Source organism: Lynx canadensis, chromosome X (assembly GCF_007474595.2).
Source record: "Lynx canadensis isolate LIC74 chromosome X, mLynCan4.pri.v2, whole genome shotgun sequence".
Taxonomy (NCBI): domain Eukaryota; kingdom Metazoa; phylum Chordata; class Mammalia; order Carnivora; family Felidae; genus Lynx; species Lynx canadensis.
In genome coordinates this window covers 52294038-52313625 of record NC_044321.2, presented here as the reverse complement: position 1 = coordinate 52313625, position 19588 = coordinate 52294038, and the positions used below count along the sequence as shown (strand labels likewise).

Here is a 19588-nt window from a genome sequence, read left to right as displayed (position 1 = left end):
GTCTATCATTTTTATCTATTTACCATACATACATATACTAACTCTTTTTAAGTTTTTGAAACTTTTTTTATCATGATATATTTCAAATATGTAAAAATATTTAAAATCCAGAAAAAATAAAAATATAAATGGCTAGTTACACAACACGTAGAATTAATACATTTTAACGTTTTGCATATTTGCTTTATATTTTTTTTAAAGTACAAATAATTGGGGCACCTGGGTGGCTCAGTTGGTTGGGCATCCAGCTTCGACTCAGGTCTTGATCTCATGGGTTTATGAGTTCAATTCCCGCATTGAGCTCTGTGCTGACAGCTCAAAGCCTGGAGCCCGCTTTGGATTCTGTGTCTCCCCCTCTCTCTGCCCCTCCCCTGCTCTCACATTCATTCTCTCTCTCTCTCTCTCTCTCTCTCTCTCTCAAAAATAAATAAACATTAAAATATTTTTTTTAAAAAAAGGAACAAAGATTCTACAGGTGTAATAGAATTCCCTTTTTGATCCTCCCTGAATTTCATTCTCTCCCTACTTCCCCAAAGGCAACGACTGTCATAAAATTGCATGCATCTTGTTGGTAGGTTATGCTACAACAAATCTCTAAATCTCAATGGCTTAATACAATAAAAGTTTATTTTTTACTGCACAAAAGCATTCCTCCATCTTGTGACTATACCATCTAGACCATGTGGCTTTTAGGTTGATGGGACAAGGGAAATATGGAAGAGACATAGTGGCTCTTAACTACTTTAGTCTGCAAGGGACACACATTACTTCCACTCACAGACCATTGGCCAGAAGTACTCTGATGGCCTTACTACAATGGTGTATAGGAAACACAGGTGGATAATTGGTGAGAACTATGACTGCCATATTTTAATACTTGTATTTTTAGTGATATATATTCATAGAAAATATATGCCATTATTTTATATTTGATGTTTCCTATAAATTACTTCATGCTATATACTCACTTTCTTCAATTTGCGTTTCCCTTCTGGATTATTTATGTTGATCCATACAGGTCTTTTATTTTAAGTTATATAATAATATTAAATCATAAGATTATATCATGATTTATTTTTCCTGTGCCTTACTGATGAACATCTTAGTTTGTTTCCATTTTTCTAGGTTTTATAACTAGATGTGACATAGAAAGACTACACAATATGTGCATCTGCAAATAATTGTATTAACTTATACCATACCAACAGTATATGCAAGTTCCTTCACTTTGTTATTTATATTTTTTCCTGCTCTACAAAGAATTAAAACCAGCTTAGCAACCCTAACTGGGGAAGGTTATAGAGAGAGGGCAATGGCCTAAGGAATTCCAGGCCCAGGGTCAGGGTGTTTATTGACTGCACACAGTGACTGACTTCCCCCACTTTCTTGTCTCACAGGTGCCTTCCAGTTGAGCTTAATGAAGGCAAATGTACACACAGTGCCCCCTCAGGAGGCCACACTTGTTGCAATGATGAGCAGTCTTCTCATGGTGTTTACCCTGGTCTTCCTGGGGCTCTTCTTCCTCTACTGCAAGCAGTTCTTCAACAGACATTGCCAGCGTGGTAAGTGTGGCTGCTTCACATATTACATGAATTAGGGGCAAGGTTCTGATTAGCAGAAGAGAGGAATTTTCTGGGGATGAGAGTTAATGGGCCTTCCCTACAGTGCTGGAAAACCTTAGGGGTAAATGATCTGGAGGTGGCAGTAGAAAGTATGGGGCTTCAGAGACAACTGAGCTCAACCCTATGAGCTTATGGAACCTGATCCACTAAGGTATGGGAATTCATAAATTAACACAACATCATGAGAAAACCCTCGGGGAAGGAATCTGGATACCTAGGTTCTAAATCAACTCATAAATTACTATGTAAATGTAGACAAGTCATCTAACTTCTTTGGGCTTCTTTATCCCTAATCTTTAAAATGAGAGATGGTGTTAGATTAGTTGGTTTCTAAGTTATTTTCCAATTCTCCATTTCCACTTATAGGTATAGACTCTGGAGCTTGTCAGGAATGGAGGATGGATGGATGGCTGGATTTGAGACATGACTGTAATAAAAGTGGGTGAGGTCTTGGGCAACTATTATTAGTATAGTAATATCTCAAATGTGGGTAACTGAGAGCCCAGTGTCCAGAGGAGTTGGTGGACCCAGACATTTTTTCCCAGACAGTACTGATACCCAAAGAGGTCTGGCCCAGCCCATAGGAGATTGTCATGTGAAATTGCAGAGCCTAAATGTCCATCAACTGATGAATGGATAAAGAAATTGTGGTATATATACACAATGGAATACTACGTGGCAATGAGGAAAAATGAAATATGGCCTTTTGTAGCAACGTGGATGGAACTGGAGAGTGTAATGCTAAGTGAAATAAGCCATACAGAGAACGACAGATACCATATGGTTTCACTCTTATGTGGATCCTGAGAAACTTAACAGGAACCCATGGGGGAGGGGAAGGAAAAAAAAAAAGAAGTTAGAGTGGGAGAGAGCCAAAGCATAAGAGACTGTTAAAAACTGAGAACAAACTGAGGGTTGATGGGGGGTGGGAGGGAGGGGTGGGTGGGTGATGGGTATTGAGGAGGGCACCTTTTGGGATGAGCACTGGGTGTTGTATGGAAACCAATTTGTCAATAAATTTCATATATATATATATAAAAAAAAAAGAAATTGCAGATGGAAGGTCATATTTAAAGTCAAGAGTACCATTATGATCTGTTTCAGCACAACTCTGGCCATTAGCCAAAATGTGGGACAGAAAGTTCAGATCACTGAGGGCAAAGATTGGGGGAGATGGGATGGTGCACCGGCCAGCAATAGGTAAGAGACTTAGAGCTCCAGCCAAGAGTACAAAGGCTCTGGACAGCTTCAGTGTCCTTGAGAGAACTAAAATCTATGCAGAGATACCTAAACAGGAATCCATGTTAGTGAATAAAGTGTATTTAGTAAGAAAAGGAGAGGATAATTTTAAAAAATATGTAACGTTTTTATTTTATTTTTTGAGTCAGAGAGAGACAGAGTACGAGCAAGGGAGGGGCAGAGAGAGAGGGAGACACAGAATCCAAAGCAGGCTTCAGGCTCTGAGCTGTCAGCACAGAGCCCCACATGGGACTCAAACCCACAAATGCAAGATCATGACCTGAGCCAAAGTCAGACACTCAACCAATTGAGCCACCCAGGCGCCCCTACAGGATAAATTTTCTTACACTGGTGCTCAGGACTCCTCCTCAGCCCACTGGATACTAGGAACAAAACGATATCACTTTTTTAACCTCCCTTTATTTTTGTGGGAAGATCTCTTTTATATAGACATGGGTAAGTTTGGCTGTAAGATATGTCAGCTAATCTTCAAAAGACCTAGCATATATTTTTGACTTAAGCAGTGGTGAATCTATCTTTTCATGGGCTGCAGGGACACAAAAGGAGTACTATTATCCCTTTATGACCCTTCTCAAGCTCTGCTTCTTTCTCTTCTACTCTTTGGTGGATCCTGGAACATTGTGGCTCAGGGTGGACCATCTTGTCTCCCACTTTGGAGCCAGTTTGTCAAATAAGAAAGCTGCTACCCAGTGTCTGGGCATGGGCATGAAATATGGACAATGAAGCATTTGGACCCCACAGCCCAGAAAGATGAAGATGAGGCAATGTTTGAGAGCTGCCTGTGTCCTTCCTATTGTCTCAGGAAATGAGAAATGGGTAACACTTTTCTGCTCCTCTTCTGTCCTCAAGATAATAATATTGTACCTTTCTCTGGGGATGTGAGGGTGAGCAGCTCACTAGGGTCTCCATAGGGGAAAGAGGATGAGCCTTTTTTTTTGAAAGGGTGTTTATCAGGACTTATGCATACTGGAGTTGTATAGGGAAAATCAGTGTGTGAATCAGATCTGATCAACAGTGCAATAGAGAGAAGTAGGGGCTATGGTAAAGTAAAGAGTGAGTTCATTTACTATCCAAATGGGAATCTGCTACTCAGCCCAGGTGACTTAATTTCTTTTTTCTTTCTTTCTCTTTTTTTTTTTTTACCATGAGGAAATATTCAATGTTTGAGATCTGTTGAATTTTCAAAAGAATCCAGAAATCTGAATTTCCGTATGAAATAATTTTAACCTCTGACGATGAATTCTAATCCATCCATCATAAATAAATAAATAAATAAATAAATAAATAAATAAATAACAAATAAAACAACCACAATGCGAAGGGTCAAACAAATACAGATACCATAGGCTCTCAGTTTATAACTCAATGCTGAATCAGACTTATTCATGAAGTATGTACTATTTTTCTATCACTGCCATAAAAAATTACCACAAATTTAATAGATTAAAACAGCACCCATTTATTATCTCACCATTTCCATGAGTCAGAATCTTTGTAGGCTCAGCTGGATCTCTGTTTAGAGTCTTACAAGGCCAAAATCAAGGTGTTCACAGGACTGTGTTGCTTTCTGGAAGCTCTGGGGGGAATCCGTTTTCTTTATCATTCCAGAACATGGAATAATTCAATTACTTGCAGTTCTATGGATGAGGTGACATTTATATGCTATCTATAAGTTGAGGACCATTTCCAGTTTCTAGATACTACCCACATTCTTTGGCTTATGACTACTTTTCATTTTCAAAACTAGAATGGTGGGTCAAGTCCTTTCCATGTTACATCTCTCTGATACTTTCTCTGACTATTCTGCTTTTTCTTTTCTACTTTTAAGATTACATGTAAAAAAAAATAAAAAAATAAAATAAAAAAAAAAGGACGCCTGGGTGGCTCAGTTGGTTGAGCATCCGACTTCGGCTCAGGTCATGATCTCTCACGGTGAGTTCCAGCCCCGCGTCAGGCTCTTTGCTGACAGCGCAGAGCCTGGAGCCTACTTTGAATTCTGTGTCTCCCTCTCTCTCTGCCCCTCCCCTGCTCATGTTCTGTCTCCCTCTCTCTCTGTCAATAATAAATAAACATTAAAAAAATTAAGAGCACATGTAATTACACTGGTCCCACCTGGGTAATCCAGGATAATCTCACCATTTTAAGGTCCATAATCTTAATTCCATTTGCAATGTGCTTCTTGCCATATGACACAACATAACACACAAGCATAACACCAAAGGATACAGATTATGGGGGAAGAGGGTCAAAATCCTGCTGCTCATAAAAGGTTTCTCTTTCTCTGGAGAAATTGACTGTTTTCCCTGATCCACCACTAGATAGCCTCAATTTGATACCTCAGTGTAAGGGTGTTTCCCAAGTGTATCACCTCATCCTGGTGCTAGGTACTTTGATCCTCAGGGAGGGGAAGGGGAACACTAGTTCCCAGACGGTTTCCCATCTTGTACTCAGGACCAGGTACTCCACTGAGAGGAGCTCTTGCCTCTGGGTGACCCAGTGGCTTTCTGCTTCAAGTTGCAGGAGGTTCACTGCAGTTTGAGGCTGACAAGGCATCAGAGGAAGAATCTCTCTTCACCATGCCACTTGGCCAGGAGACTAGTCCTAAGTCCCCACTAGGTGAAAGCATCTTTGAGAGCCAGCCACTTAACCCCATCCTGGATGACGACTGCACTTCAACTTGTGGCTTCCCCACACAGGAGTCTTTTACCATGGCTTCCTGTGCCTCAGAAAGCCACTCCCATTGGCTCCACATCCCCATTGAATGCACAGAACTAGACCTGCAAATGTTTTCCAGCTCACCCTCCTGCACTGGATCTGAGACATTGGGGGGAGGGGGGGAACACAGCTGAAAACTCTGAAGATAGGCTGGAGTTCAATATGCCCTTTGAAGTCCCCAGTGATTAACTCTACAGAGGTGAGCTCGAAAGGTGGGACAGAAAGACCAGAAATTGGGTACCACCCTCAAGGAATTTTCTTTACAGTACTGTTGTTCAGTAGGGCTAGGGGTAGAGGAACAGCAAGCTGGAAACACTAAAGGGGGCAACAGTGACTATGCTAATCTTTGGAGTCTGTCAGCCAAACATCACATTTCTGGGCCTACAGCTGTCAAGGTAGTAGCTTGGTTGATATGATTGCCAGTCTTTCCATCCTGGCCTTTTACAAGCTTTCTCAGGACCTCAATATCTAATAGTAATATTCAATTATCTCTGCTCATGTATAAGCACCATGAAACAGTGGGAAAATATGGAAACTTTGGCATCTGGTAGTCCTGTGTTTCAAATCTACCTCTATTCCTTAATAGCTATGTGAACCTTGTGTAAATCAATTTACCTCTTTGAGCTCCAGGTTCTTAAACTGTAAAAAGTAGAAAGTACTACTCACCTCATAAGTTTTTATGAGGGTTGAGTAAGAAGTGTATTTGAAGTGTTTTTTTATAGCATCTGATGTATTAAAGATGTTTAAACCATGTTATTTTTTTCCATCCCAGACATAATTTACACAACTTTCCATATTGACTACACTTGTCTTATCTTCATAACACCCTTTTGTTACCTTTGTGGTAAGCAGGTCAGGGTTTGTTAGCTTCATTTTATTGAGGCAGGAACTGAGACAGAGAGTGGAAATGGTTTGCTGAAAGTTACACAGCAAATCAGTGGCAGAACTAAGCTACAGCCCCGTTTGGGGCCTCCATTCCAGAGTTTGTTTAACTTTATCAAAGCAATTATTCCATAGCCAATATTACTTTCTTAAAGGCTTAAGTAGCATGAGGCAATATGAGGCATCAGAGTGGATAGATTCCTACTTTTCAACTAACCAACTACTTTTAACACCCTTTTCCATATTTCTGCAGCTAAGATATTGTCCGGGCCTCTCAATGATTCTACCTCTCCTACATCTACCTAAGAAAATGTGAACATGTAGGTGAAACCTAATATTGCTATCAAACCAGTTAGCTTAGATACCTTCCAGATTATCTAGTCCAACTTCCCCTCCAAGTCTTCCAATCCATGTTTGAGGTCCTTTTGTAATATCTCCAACAAATATTTGTGTCACCTTTGCTCACATACTTGCAATGTCAGAGAGCTCACTACTGCCCAATGTGTATTGCAGCTGTGACTGGTAGATTGGAGCTCAATGTAAAGAAAAACCTCTGTCTCCCTGTAGTACCTACTCATGGGTCCTGGCTCTGTTCCATGGGCCACACAGACTTCATCTACTTCCTCTGTCTTCTGACAGCCCTATAAAGATCTGAAGAAAGCATCTTTTCTCTGGAAAATATCACTTTGAATTTCTCTAAAGTATGTGGGGCTTAGAACTGAACCCAGTTTCATGAGGAGTGGTCTCACCAGTATAGAAGAGGGTAGAACTATCATCAACCTAGCTAAGTGATATATTTCTGCTATTGAATCCTCAATGATTAACCTAAACTATGTTTTTGTTTTTGTTTTTGTTTTCAGAAATAAGGAGCTCAGAAAACTATTGAGATTGCCCCCATAGATTTCTAACTTACTTTCCTCCCTCCTCCCTTTCCTCCCTCCTTGGGCTTCTGGCAACCTTGCCCAGTCATTCTCTCTGGACTCTCCTGCTTTGTTCCTATACCACAATGGTAGCAGGGGCCTGGGATGTGGTATCCACAACAGCCAGTGCTCTATGGATGGGGAACATCTTATCCCATCCCACCAAGGATTGATTCTTCACCATTTCCCCAAGACTTATCTGCAGCATTTCTTGCTTCCCTATTCTAGCCAGTTTGGAGAGCCAGATTATTTGGCCATGGAACCACCAGGCATGTTCCTACCTCAGTTATTTATAGATAAAAAGGGAGGGGATGCCAATGAATGGGGCAGAGTTTTACTCCTTGCATATTTGTCTGGCACACCTGGAGGAGAGGCCTCTTCTTCAGACATTGATATGTCTATCTAGCACTTTAGGGACAAAATCAAATTCTTCCCCCTTTAGCTTCTTCACACTGCCCCCTTCTTAGTACACATACACACACACACACACACACACACACACACCTCTATATGCATCTTGGGGGAGGCCTGACACCTTGATTCCCCACTCATCTCCTAGACTTCTGTGGCTGGGACAGCTCTGGATCTAGCCCACTTACCAGGGTCTTCCTCCCCATATATAGGGCTCTACCATTCTTTAGCAGAGATTCAACTCAATGTCCTTTTGATCTTTAAAATGGTACTTCATAAAGTTCCTTTTATTTTTATTTAAGTTCCTACTTTTGCCTCTTTTGTCCCTTCCTGGTGCTGGTCATCTAAAAGCTCAAGGCTGAATCTGTAGATCCCAAGGGCCAAACTTACTTCAGAACTTTGGTCTTTGAGGTGACAGTGAAGTTCTTGAGGTTGGGGTGGGAGCACTGAGGGCCAATGTTTCCCATTGAGGTCTGACCTTGGCCAAGCTCAGGGACCATTGGTGCTTTCTTGGTTTAGAGTAGAACAAATCAATTTCTGAGCACTCACCACCAGTTTCACCCGCTTCCCAGAATAAGGTGGAACTTCACTCTCCAACACTGATGGCACAGGACAAATGAGAACCTCAGCGCTGAGATGTGAGCATCATGGATTATTTTTAAGTTCCTCTTATGTCTATAAAGGGCCACTTGATCTGATGTACACTCCCCCACAGTAGATCAGATTTGGAAGAAAAAAAAAGTTCCCAGATGAGTAGAGCAACTCTCTCCTTTCTTTTGGAACAGCTTATATAGTCCAAAATGTTGGATGTAACTTAATTTGTAAAAACAAAGGATGAAGATAGGACACAGTTATCCTAGGAGTGAAAGTGCTGAAATGTACTGCATATACAGGTGCTGCACTTTACAGTTTGCAATGTGTGTTTACAGACATTATCTTATTGGATCTTTATACAAACCCTAAGATGAACAAGGCAAGGATTACCACTCCCAGTTTGCAGATGAGGAAACTGAGGTCCATAGATGGAACGTGACTAGCCGTAAGTTACTCAGTGATGTAGGGTGAATAACAAGTCCTCTCTAATTTCTTGAAAATTTGATGTTCTGGAAGACAATGTTTTTGAGTAAAGAGATATTGATTTTCTGGCATATGTGTTCCAGAAAACAATAATCTTTGGAAGAAAAAATGTGGAGAGACAAATAAAGCTCTTATACCTGGATGTGAATGAGGTAATGTTCTTGCTCACTGTACCAAGTCTATGCTCTACCCTTTCCAGAAACTCCCTTACCCCCATCCTGCAGCCAGTATGGATGTACATTCTCTGCCAAGTCTGACCCCAGTGTAAATCGAAGAGACTTTCCATTTAGCACTGTCCCTTGAGAGGTCAAAAAGTGAGAAGGGCTGAAAGGCCAGACAAGATTCTTTTTATCTGCCTATCTTATTGTCTTTTACCTGTGTGGTATAAAGACAGTAGATAAAACCTGGAGCCAGTAAGAGCATCCATTCTACTGCCCCCTCCCCACATTCCACTGTCCAATTTCATAGTCCCTGATCTTAGTTTGGACAAAGACTTGAGACTTTTACTTTATTTGGAGGTGGGAGGAGTGCAGTTATTTCATCTTTGAAAGCCTCCTCCAAGTAAATTGCAGATATTTGAGCAAACATGTCAATTATAACTTCAGTACTTCATAGTCTATAAAAATTTATTCACACATTATGCCTATTTTAAAGATGAGGAAAGTGAGGCCTAAAAAGGTAGTAACTTACCCAAAGCAATGCATATTTGGAAAATGCCACCTGTCCCACATGCCCACTCCCACTCTCAGACCTAAGTGTGGATCCTATGGATAAGCGTATATGCAGTCCAGGGAAGGACAAGTAGAGCAAAATCTGCCCATGGTTATGACAAAGGACAGGGAAGACTATTGAAGGGCACTAGTTCTTTCTTTCCACTAGACACTGCCTAAATAACCCTATAGGATCACTAGTGCACCCAGGGAAGAGACTTAGGAGATGGGTTAAAGCAGTTCATCCCTACTATTATGAAAAACGTCTGGCCCAATAGTCTGTAAATTGCTAAGGTAACAGTAGTCTTCCATTGAAAAATAATATAGGATTTCATCTGCATCCAGGATATAAAAGTTGTCTTTTTTCTTTTCTCTCTCTGTAGTTCTTACCTCCAATGGCCATTATGTTTTCTTCTGCCTTTTTCCAGGTTCCTCTAGATGCACTGCACTCCCTGGGTAGCTGGAGGCTCTTAACACATGTTTGAAGAGCAATGTTTCTGCACTGCAGCATAGGGCAGGGCAAGTGATTTTCCAGTGGATTACCTGAGCCTCATCCTTTATTTGAGGTGCTATAATTCTGCAACTCCAGAAGGGAGGAAGGCTGGGGCTTGCCTTCTTTGAACCTTACAGAAGCTTTCTGAGCCAAGCTGACCCTCCTTCTGGAGTTTAATTTCCCCAAACGACCTCCCAGAAGTCTCCCAAAAATATCCTCCAATCAATTTAGGGGCATCTGAGTGGGAGGAGGGAAGGAGCCTCATTGTGTGTTTCTATTATCATGTTAATTGGATCCCAGGTCTCTCATAACCCCTTCCCATATGATGCTGAAGTGTGTTTTTGCTTTAGCTTCTACTCATGTATCTCTAGAGTAGAGGGGAATAAGCTCCTTGGAGACTGTATTCTTCTTTATTATCCAGTTATCTTTCTGAATACTGTAGAGCTAGCTCCCACCCCACAAATACTTGGTGGTTAATAAAGTACTTTAGGCAGCTTGCACACTTTATCATCAGGTTTTAGCCCTGGGAAAGGAATGTTCTCTACAGCAAGTTCTTTGCTTTCAGGATTTTATTAAATGCATCTTTGGGGATAGTCCATCTATAATCATTGATTAAGGGCTCCTGGGGCAACCCATTGATCAGGGTGCTAAAAGCACCTAATAAAAAGTAAAATGGCCCCATTGTACTGTACTGGGTATTAGAAGCAATTGAACACAAGACTGCACCAAGCAACCTAACATCACACAGGTATTAGCAAATATGTATGAACCAAGGGTTTAGGCCTTGGAGTTTAGGTTCTCTGTTCTTTTATTTATGAGATGGCTTATTCTTATGTCACTGGCTTTAATTAGTCATCTCTTTACCTTCTAGTAGGGAAAGAACTAGTACCCAAACAGATGATTCAGATTGGGGTGCCTGGGTGGCTCAATCCACGCTGGGCATGGATCCTGCTTGAGAATGTCTCTCTCCCTCTCCCTCTGCCCCTCCCCCTTTCACTCTCAAAAAGAAAAAAAAAAGATGATAACTCAGCTTGAGAAGGCCTTAGGCGTTCCAATGTCACCATGCATCTGGCAGTGGTTCAAGTCCAACACTGCTGTTCTATGGAAAAGATAGTGATTGTAACACAGCAATAACAACAATAATACAATGACAAAAATGACATGGCACTCTTCACTGTTCCTGCTCTAGACTTTATAATTTACAAAGCTCATTTACACCCATTTCATCCCCATAAGATCCTGAATTGGGTGTTATTTATTTATTTATTCATTTTTGAGAGAGAGAGAGGACACAAGTGAATGAGGGACAGAGAGAGAGAGGGAAAGGGAGAGGGAGAAGAAGAGAGAGAGAGGGAGAGAGAGAGAGAGAGAGAGAGAGAGGAAATCCCACAAGGGACAGAGAAAGATATACTGAATTGGGTGTTATTATATCCCTTTTTAAAGAAGAGGAAACAAGCTCAGATTAGATATATGGCTTGTCAAGCCAGAGGTCAGTCTGGCCCAAGTCTTCTAATTCCCAGAGCAAGCTTTCTCCTTTGCTTCATGGATTCCCCTGTAACAACTCTTTTAATGTACAGTTACCATAGTGGCATTAGGGGCAACACTGTAGAAAACAAAACAAAACAAAACAAAACAAAACAAAACAAAAGCAGCTTCCAGGTAGCAAAATTCCCCAGTGGTGTGTCTATAAACACAGTAACTACAAAGGTCAGTGTGAGCTCCACCCAAAACAACAGACTTCCTTGATGGACTACCTAGCCCAGAAGAGCTTCTTAGCACTGACTTTTCCTGTAGCAATGAAAATACAAGCCTCGGTTGCTCGGGCTATCTTAGTTCACAGGTGTGCCAGCCAACAGCAAAGTCCACATAGTATGAACACAATGTGTCCACCCCAAAATATACTCAGAATCACCTTGGTTCTAATTTCCTTTCTAAAGTTCAAAAATTGGCATTGGCAATTGGAATAGGGAAATGAAGTTTTACTTTGCTTTTTAAGGTGTCTTATGTAGAGGTGAGGTAAAACATATTTTTATTCTTTGTAACTGCTGTTTGGCCATGTCAAATATCACACTCAATTGTTTGCTTCTGGAGAATACTTTTAAAGATTTCCTTCCCATTGTTGTTAAAGTGTGGGCATCTTTGAGTGCCTTGTTTTTATGTATGTATGTATTTATTTTCTACTGGAGAGTCATTGGTCAGTGGAAGAACAAAGGGCACTTGATAAATACAATTTTTAAAACTTTTTTAACGTTTATTTATTTTTAGAGAGAGAGAAAAAGCGCAAGTTGGAGAAGAGCAGACAGAGAAGGAGAGAATGCAAAGTAAGTTTCATGCTCAGCATGGAGTTCGATGTGGGGCTTGATCCCATGAACCATGAGATCATCACTTGAGCCGAAATCAAAAGTTGGACACTTACCCAACTGAGCCACCCAGGTGCCCCTGATAAAAACATTTTCAACATGCCCCCAAGTCTACATAATTGTTGACTTGTCTATATTTGAACTAGCCAAATAGGTTGCTTTTGTTTATATGGGAGGGGAGATATTTGCTGGGAATGAGTTTGCTTTTGGTTCACTATTTTCCTCTCTGTATACCTGGATTTGGATTTTGACAGGAAAGAATCTGGGAGAGCAATTTTCTTCTTCAAGTTTCTCATACCCAGGCTAGGTAAGAATGTCACTACTGCTGCACTCTTTCCACAGCATACAGTCCTACTATACTTGGAAGATAATCTCTCATGCCCCTAACACCCTGCCCACCTTACTATCAAGTTCTTTGGTGTTTAACTTTGAATGTAACTAAATTCTAATTACTTTTCCCTCATAAATTGGTGATTTATAGAAATTTTGTTAAATCTTTAGTCATATGTATGTGTGGCTACTGGCAGAGTTAGGTTTTGTTTTTGATGTTCTGGAAAAATTTCATGTTAGCCAGTAAACAGAAATACTTCCAAACACTTTTTTTCCTCTATTTTTAAAAAACCAGAGTGTTTCACTTGGCTGGTGTATCTTTTCTCAGTGAATACAGATAGGAAATAAGAAAATGTGTTTCTTACAGTGAGTGCAGCATCAGGGGAAGTGGAATCCAGTAACTTGTCACTCAGAATATCTGGATTATAGACCAAGCTATCCTTCTATCTTTTTAAATTCTTTATAACATTTATCTTCTAATCTGGGCTATAGATGTACTAGAAATTGTTGAGTTCTAAACTAATACTTCTTAAACAGGATTCCATGGTTCTAAAAGACTGTGCATATGTCTTCTGAAGTCTGCAATTTGTAGGAGTTTGTGTGTGTTTTTTTTTTCATTTTTATCATATTTTTTAAATGCAAGCTTATTCTATTTAGACCTTCTGAAAATATTTACACATTTATAGAAACATTATTTATAACATCCATAAAGTAGGAACAACCCAAATGTCTATCAATTGTGCGTAGATAAACAAATAATCATATATACATAATGGAATACTATTCAGTCATAAAAAAAGATTGAACTGACACACAGTATGTTATACATGAGCCTCAAAGCATGATAATTGAAAAAGGCAGATACAACAGACCACATATTGTATGATTCAATTTCTATAAAGTGTTCATAAAGGCAAGCTAATATAGACATAAGGTACATTAGTGGTTGCCTGGAGCTGGAGGTGAGAAAAAAATATTAAATGTAAATAGGCATGAAGGATCTTATTTGGGGATTAAAGTGTTCTAAAATTGGGTTATGATAATGACTGCTGCAAAATTCAGTAAAGGTAATACAAAATCATTAAAATGTGCACTCAAAATCAATGAATTTTACAGTATGTAAAGTATACTTCAAAAAAGCTGTTTTTAAAAATATTCTATGATCACAGATTTATGAGTAGACTCTGGTGTTTACCAATTTTATTACTTTCCAAACACCTGCATTTCCAGAAATAATCCCAAACAATTTCAATTTATCTTTCTACCTCCCTCCCCTGCCCCTCCCCCATATACACACAAATACACACACGTGCATGCACGCACACACACACACACACACACACACACACACACAACACCCAATTACTCAATTCAGGACAAAAGAGATCGAACCTGAGTCCTATTCAGTTTTTTTTTTGAGCCCTTACAAATTACCTTTCATGTGTTTTCTCACTTTCATGTTTTGTTTCATTGAATACTCATGATGTTCCTAGGTGATGAGTGTTCTTTATAATCTTTATTTTACAAAAGAAGAAACTGAAGCCCAAAAAGATTTAATGGTTTTTCTATGGTTATACAGCAGTAAGTGCTGGGCTGGAATTCCAGCCCCAGTCTGATTCTGAAGCATAAGCATTCCCCATTATGCCACAGCTGCCTCCCTAAGACAGGCCCCAGAAAAGAGAATCCTATTTATCCCACTGGATTTCTCATAGTTCCCAGTTTAGAAGGCTACATCAAAGAGTCTCCCTGGGAATTTCTATGTATAAAAAAATAGTGTCAATGTATTATCAGCTCATGATGATCATTCCCATATTATCAGAAGAACCACATTGCTTATGCTGTCTTTTGGCCACAATGCTGTCAATGAGAGAGCATCCTGTAGATCTGAGTTCTTATTGCACCTCCATCATTCCCTAGGTGAAATACCCTTCTCCCTTTCCTTGGCCTCAGTTTTCCCCTTGGTGCGCAAAGGAGATTAGACACAATGATCTCTAAGAGCCTTACAACACTGATAGGCAATGAACATGAAAGATCTAGCTTTGCTGTAGACTCACTCTTGGTAGCAGGAGCTCTCAAAGGAGAGGCAGGAAAAGAATAACCAGAAATGGTGACTAGAAAACAACTGAGTGAATAACAAGAGGTGATTTTTTTTTTTCAATTTATGAACTTTATTGATGCTTTTCATTCCGTTTTGGAATCAGCTCTTTTTAATCCCCTGACATTTTAACCAAATTTTGATTAAAAAGTACCCCTAAAGATTATCCACAGATCTTCCAGCAGCTCCTAAGAAAGTAAACTTTCCTTAAGTAGGAACAACAAAGAGACATATATAATGGTGCATATATAACTTTTCTACTCATTCATGCGCTATCTATAAAACCATATCTCAGCGCACCTGGGTGGCTCAGACAGTTAAGTGTCCAACTCTTGCCTAGGCTCAGGTTATGATCTCACCTGTTGTGGGTTGAGCCCCTTGGGGAGCTCCTTGCTGACAGTGTGGAGCCTGTTTGGGATTCTCTCTCTCTCTGCCCCTCCCTTACTCACGTCCCCCCACCCTTTCTTTTTCTCTCTCAAAATAGATAAAACTTAAAAAAGTATATATCATAGAGTGCCTGGGTGGCTCAGGCAGTTGAGCATCCGACTTCAGCTCATGAATTCGCGGTTGGTGAGTTCGAGCCCCATAACATGCTCTGTGCTGACATTTCAGAGCCTGGAGCCTGCTTCAGATTCTGTGTCTCCCTCTCTCTCTCTCTGCCTCTCTCCCCCTCTCAAAATAAATAAACATTAAAAAAATAAAAATATAGATATACCTCACTTTTTAAGTGTTTAAGTTCCAGTTAATTAACATACAGGGTAATATTAGTTTCAAGTGTATAATGTAGTTATTCCACCCTTACAAACAAGACCCGCTGCTCAACACAAGTGCCCTCATTAATCACCTTCATCTATTTAACACATCCACCCCCACCTACTTCCCCTCTGGTAACCATCAGTTTGTTCTCTAATAATTAATTACAATAAATTAATTAATTATGTTGCAATTAATTAAGTAAGTAATTACATAATTAATTAATTAATTGCCTCTCTCTTTTCTTCCCCTATGAGCATTATTTTTGTTTCGTAAATTCCACAAATGAGTGAATTCATAGGGTCTTTCTCTTATTGATGTATTTCACTTACCATAATACACAATACCTCCTTCCATGTCCTTGTAAATGGCAATATTTCATTCATTTTTATGGCTGAGAAATACATATAATCACATCTTTTTTACACATTCATTACTTTATTTTATTGTTAAATTTATTTATTTATTTTTAAGACAAGATGTTATTATTATTATCTTTAATTTACATCCAAGTTAGTTAGAATATAGTGCAAAAATGATTTCAGGAGTAGATTCCTTACTGCCCCTTACCATTTAGCCCGTCCCCCCCTCCCACAACCTCTCCAGTTACCCTCTGTTTGTTTTCCATATTTAAGTCTCTTATGTTTTGTCCTCCTCCCTGTTTTTATATTATTTTTAATTCCCTTCCTTATGTTCATCTGTTTTGTCTCTTAAAGTCCTCATACGAGTGAAGTTATATGACATTTGTCTTTCTCTGACTGATGAATTTCTCTTAGCATAATACCCTCCACGTAGTTGCAAATGGCAAGATTTCATTCCTTTTGATTGCCAAGTAATACCCCATTGTATATATATACCACATCTTTATCCATTCATCCGTCGATGGACATTTGGGCTCTTTCCATACTTTGGCTATTGTTGATAGTGCTGCTATAAACATTCTGGTGAATGTGTGCCTTTGAAATAGCACACCTGTATCCCTTGGATAAATACCTAGTGGTGAAATTTCTGGGTCATAAGGTAGTTTTATTTTTAATTTTTTGAGGAACCTCCATACTGTTTTCCAGAGTGGCTGCACCAGCTTGCATGGCCTCAAACAATGCAAAAGAGATCTTCTTTCTCCCCATCCACGCCAACATCTGTTGTTGCCTGAGTTGTTAATGTTATCCATTCTGACAGGTGTAAGGTGGTATCTCATGGTGATTTTGATTTGCGATTCCCTGATGATGACTGATGTTGAGCATTTTTTCATGTGTTGGTTAGCCATCTGGATATCTTCTCTGGAGAAGTGTCTATTCATGTCTTTTGCCAATTTCTTCACTGGATTCTTTGTTTTTTGGGTGTTGAGTTTGAGAAGTTCTTTGTAGATTTTGGATATTAAACCTTTATCTGACATGTCGTTTGTAAATATCTTCTCCCATTCAGTCGGTTGCCTTTTAGTTTTGCTGATTGTTTCCTTTGCTGTGCAGAAGCTTTTCATTTTGATTAGGTCCCAATAGTTCACTGCTTTTGTTTCACTTGCCTCTGGATACATGTTGAGTAAGAAGTTGCTGCAGCCAAGGTCAAAGAGGTTTTTGCCTGCTTTCTCCTCGAGGATTTTGAAGGCTTCCTGTCTTACATTGAGGTCTTTCATCCAGTTTGAGTTTATTTTTGTGTATGGTGTAAGAAAGTGGTCCATGTTCATTCTTCTGCATGTCGCTGTCCCGTTTTCTCAGCACCACTTGCTGAAGAGACTGTCTTTACTCCATTGGATATTCTTTCCTGCTTTGTCAAAGATTAGTTGGCCCTATGTTGGTGGGTCCATTTCCTGGCTCTCTATTCTGTTCCTTTGATCTGAGTGTCTGTTCTTGTGCCAGTACCATACTGTCTTGATGATTCCAGCTTTGTAGTATAGCTTGAAGTCTGGGATTGTGATGCCTCCTGCTTTGGTTTTCTTTTTCAAGATTGCTTTGGCTATTTGGGGTCTTTCCTGGTTCCATACAAATTTTAGGATTGTTTGTTCTAGCTCTGTGAAAAATGTTGATGTTATTTTGATACGGATTGCATTGAATATGTAGATTGCTTTGGGTAGTATCAACATTTTAACAATATTTGTTCTTCCTATCCAGGAGCATGGAATATATATATATATATATATATATATATATATATAGGACACCTCAATCAGACAATTGAGTGTCTGGTTCTTGATTTGGTTAGGGTCAGGATCTCACTGTGAGTTTGAGCCCCATGTCGGGCTCCATGCTAACAGCATGTAGCCTGCTTGGGATTCTTTCTCTCTTTCTGTCTCTCTCTGTTCCTCTCCCACTCATGCCGTCTCTGTCTCCATCTCTCAAAATAAATAAACTTAAAATTTAAATAGAAATATAAAAAAATTATAATAATAATAAATGAATAATAGGAATTGAAAAAATAAGCAAATAAATGAAAAATAGTAATAAAAAATAAAGAATAAAAGTAAAAAAGAAAATTGATCCCATTTCCCCAAGAACTGAAATTTGCAGCACACTACAATCAGTAGAATTGCTGCAAGGGAGTTGTTTGTGTTGGTCTTCTGGGGCAGGGTCCTGTTGCACTGATTCTCAAGTGGACTTGCTGTAGTGTAAATACACCTCTGAGGTAGAGGGGCTGGGCTTGGTGTACATAGATTTGGGCTCCACTAGGTGGTGCTGTTTTGCTCTCTGAAGGCCTTTAGCACTGATGCAAGGGATGAATATGTTAGCACCCCATTATCTAGCCCCAGAGCTGAAAGTTTGTGCCCTTCAGTTTTCAGAGAACCCTCACAGAGGAGCAAATAGTCACCCCTCTTCTGTCCCCAGTTTTCATCTAACCTTGCATTTGCCCTGTTTGTGTCCAAACATTTGTATCTTAGGCGTGAGACTGAGTTTTGAAACTCCAAATTTTAGAGACTCCTGCAGTTCAGACCTGCACTGTTCCTCTGGAGGAGGGTCTCACCACGCTTTTGCCATGTGTTGGTCATGCAAAGAAAGTGGTTGCATGACTCCAGCAGTTCAAAGTTTATGGCAAAATAGAGAACTAAGCCAGCCCCCCAGCTCGTTTCCTGCAGCTAGAGTCCCTGTTTCTATGTCTGGTAAGAGTGCAGCACTTTGGCACCACTCTGGTTTCTTCTTGCAACCCAGGGGATTATCCATCTTTGCTGTCACTCCTGGGACTCCACCCTGCTTTTCCACCTGAAAATCTTTAAGCCAGGTATGTCTCCCACAGTAGTGGACTTGTAAAAGTTCAGATTTTGTGCTCCACTGTTTATAATATTTTACAGTAGCTTCCCATAAGCAGGCTCCGTCCCTGCCATCATATTCACTTATATCTCCCCCAAGTCAACTCTCTGCACCTTCTAACTTCCAAAACATTGTTGCTTTTCTACTTGTGGACTTGCAGGGTTTCTTTGTTCCTTTACACCTCCAATTGATTTCTTGGGTGTTCAAAATGATGTGATTACTATCTAGCTGTGTTCCAGGGATGAGACAAGCTTAGGGTTCCCCTTCACTTCTACCATCTTAACTCCTTCTGTGAGGTTAATTTTCTAGTCAGTACCTACTTCATATTCCCATCTTCTTTACAGGGAGCAATGTGAAGTCTTGAGCTGACACCATTTGCATTACATTCCACTCTGTGGAACTGCGTCTCTTTCACTTGTTTGGCAGAACCACCAGCAGTGAACTAATCAGTGAGTCAACCACTTCTAATCTTCCATTTCATCTCTAAACATTATAACTAGAATACAGCCTTGGACCTCAGATCTAACCACTTTTTCATCTGTTAGATATCATGTAGTCTATTCCTTCATTTTAAAAAAGAACATTTACTAATTATATAAGGAAAATAATCACAATACAGAATACTTGGAGACTGCAGAGAAGACAAAATACCCTAATACAAAATACAAGACAAAACAAAACAAAACACTGGAACATAGGTCACCGTTGATCACTCTGTTCT

The 19588-nt window shown here is 39.8% G+C and overlaps 1 protein-coding gene across 4 annotated transcripts in view; it reads left to right on the top strand.

Moving 5' to 3' along the window:
• Window positions 1-5731, top strand: part of EDA2R (ectodysplasin A2 receptor) — a 35505-nt gene extending 29774 nt beyond the window's left edge. For 2 of the 4 annotated variants that reach the window (XM_030305818.1, XM_030305820.1), the window contains 2 exons: window positions 1398-1562; window positions 5397-5731. In XM_030305818.1, the coding sequence (XP_030161678.1) occupies window positions 1398-1562; window positions 5397-5731 (500 nt within the window). Of the gene's footprint in view, window positions 1-1397; window positions 1563-2186; window positions 2189-5169; window positions 5225-5396 lie in introns of all 4 variants that reach the window. The other 2 variants (XM_030305817.1, XM_030305819.1) reach the window with 2 other exon arrangements.
• Window positions 5732-19588: the final 13857 nt, after the last annotated feature.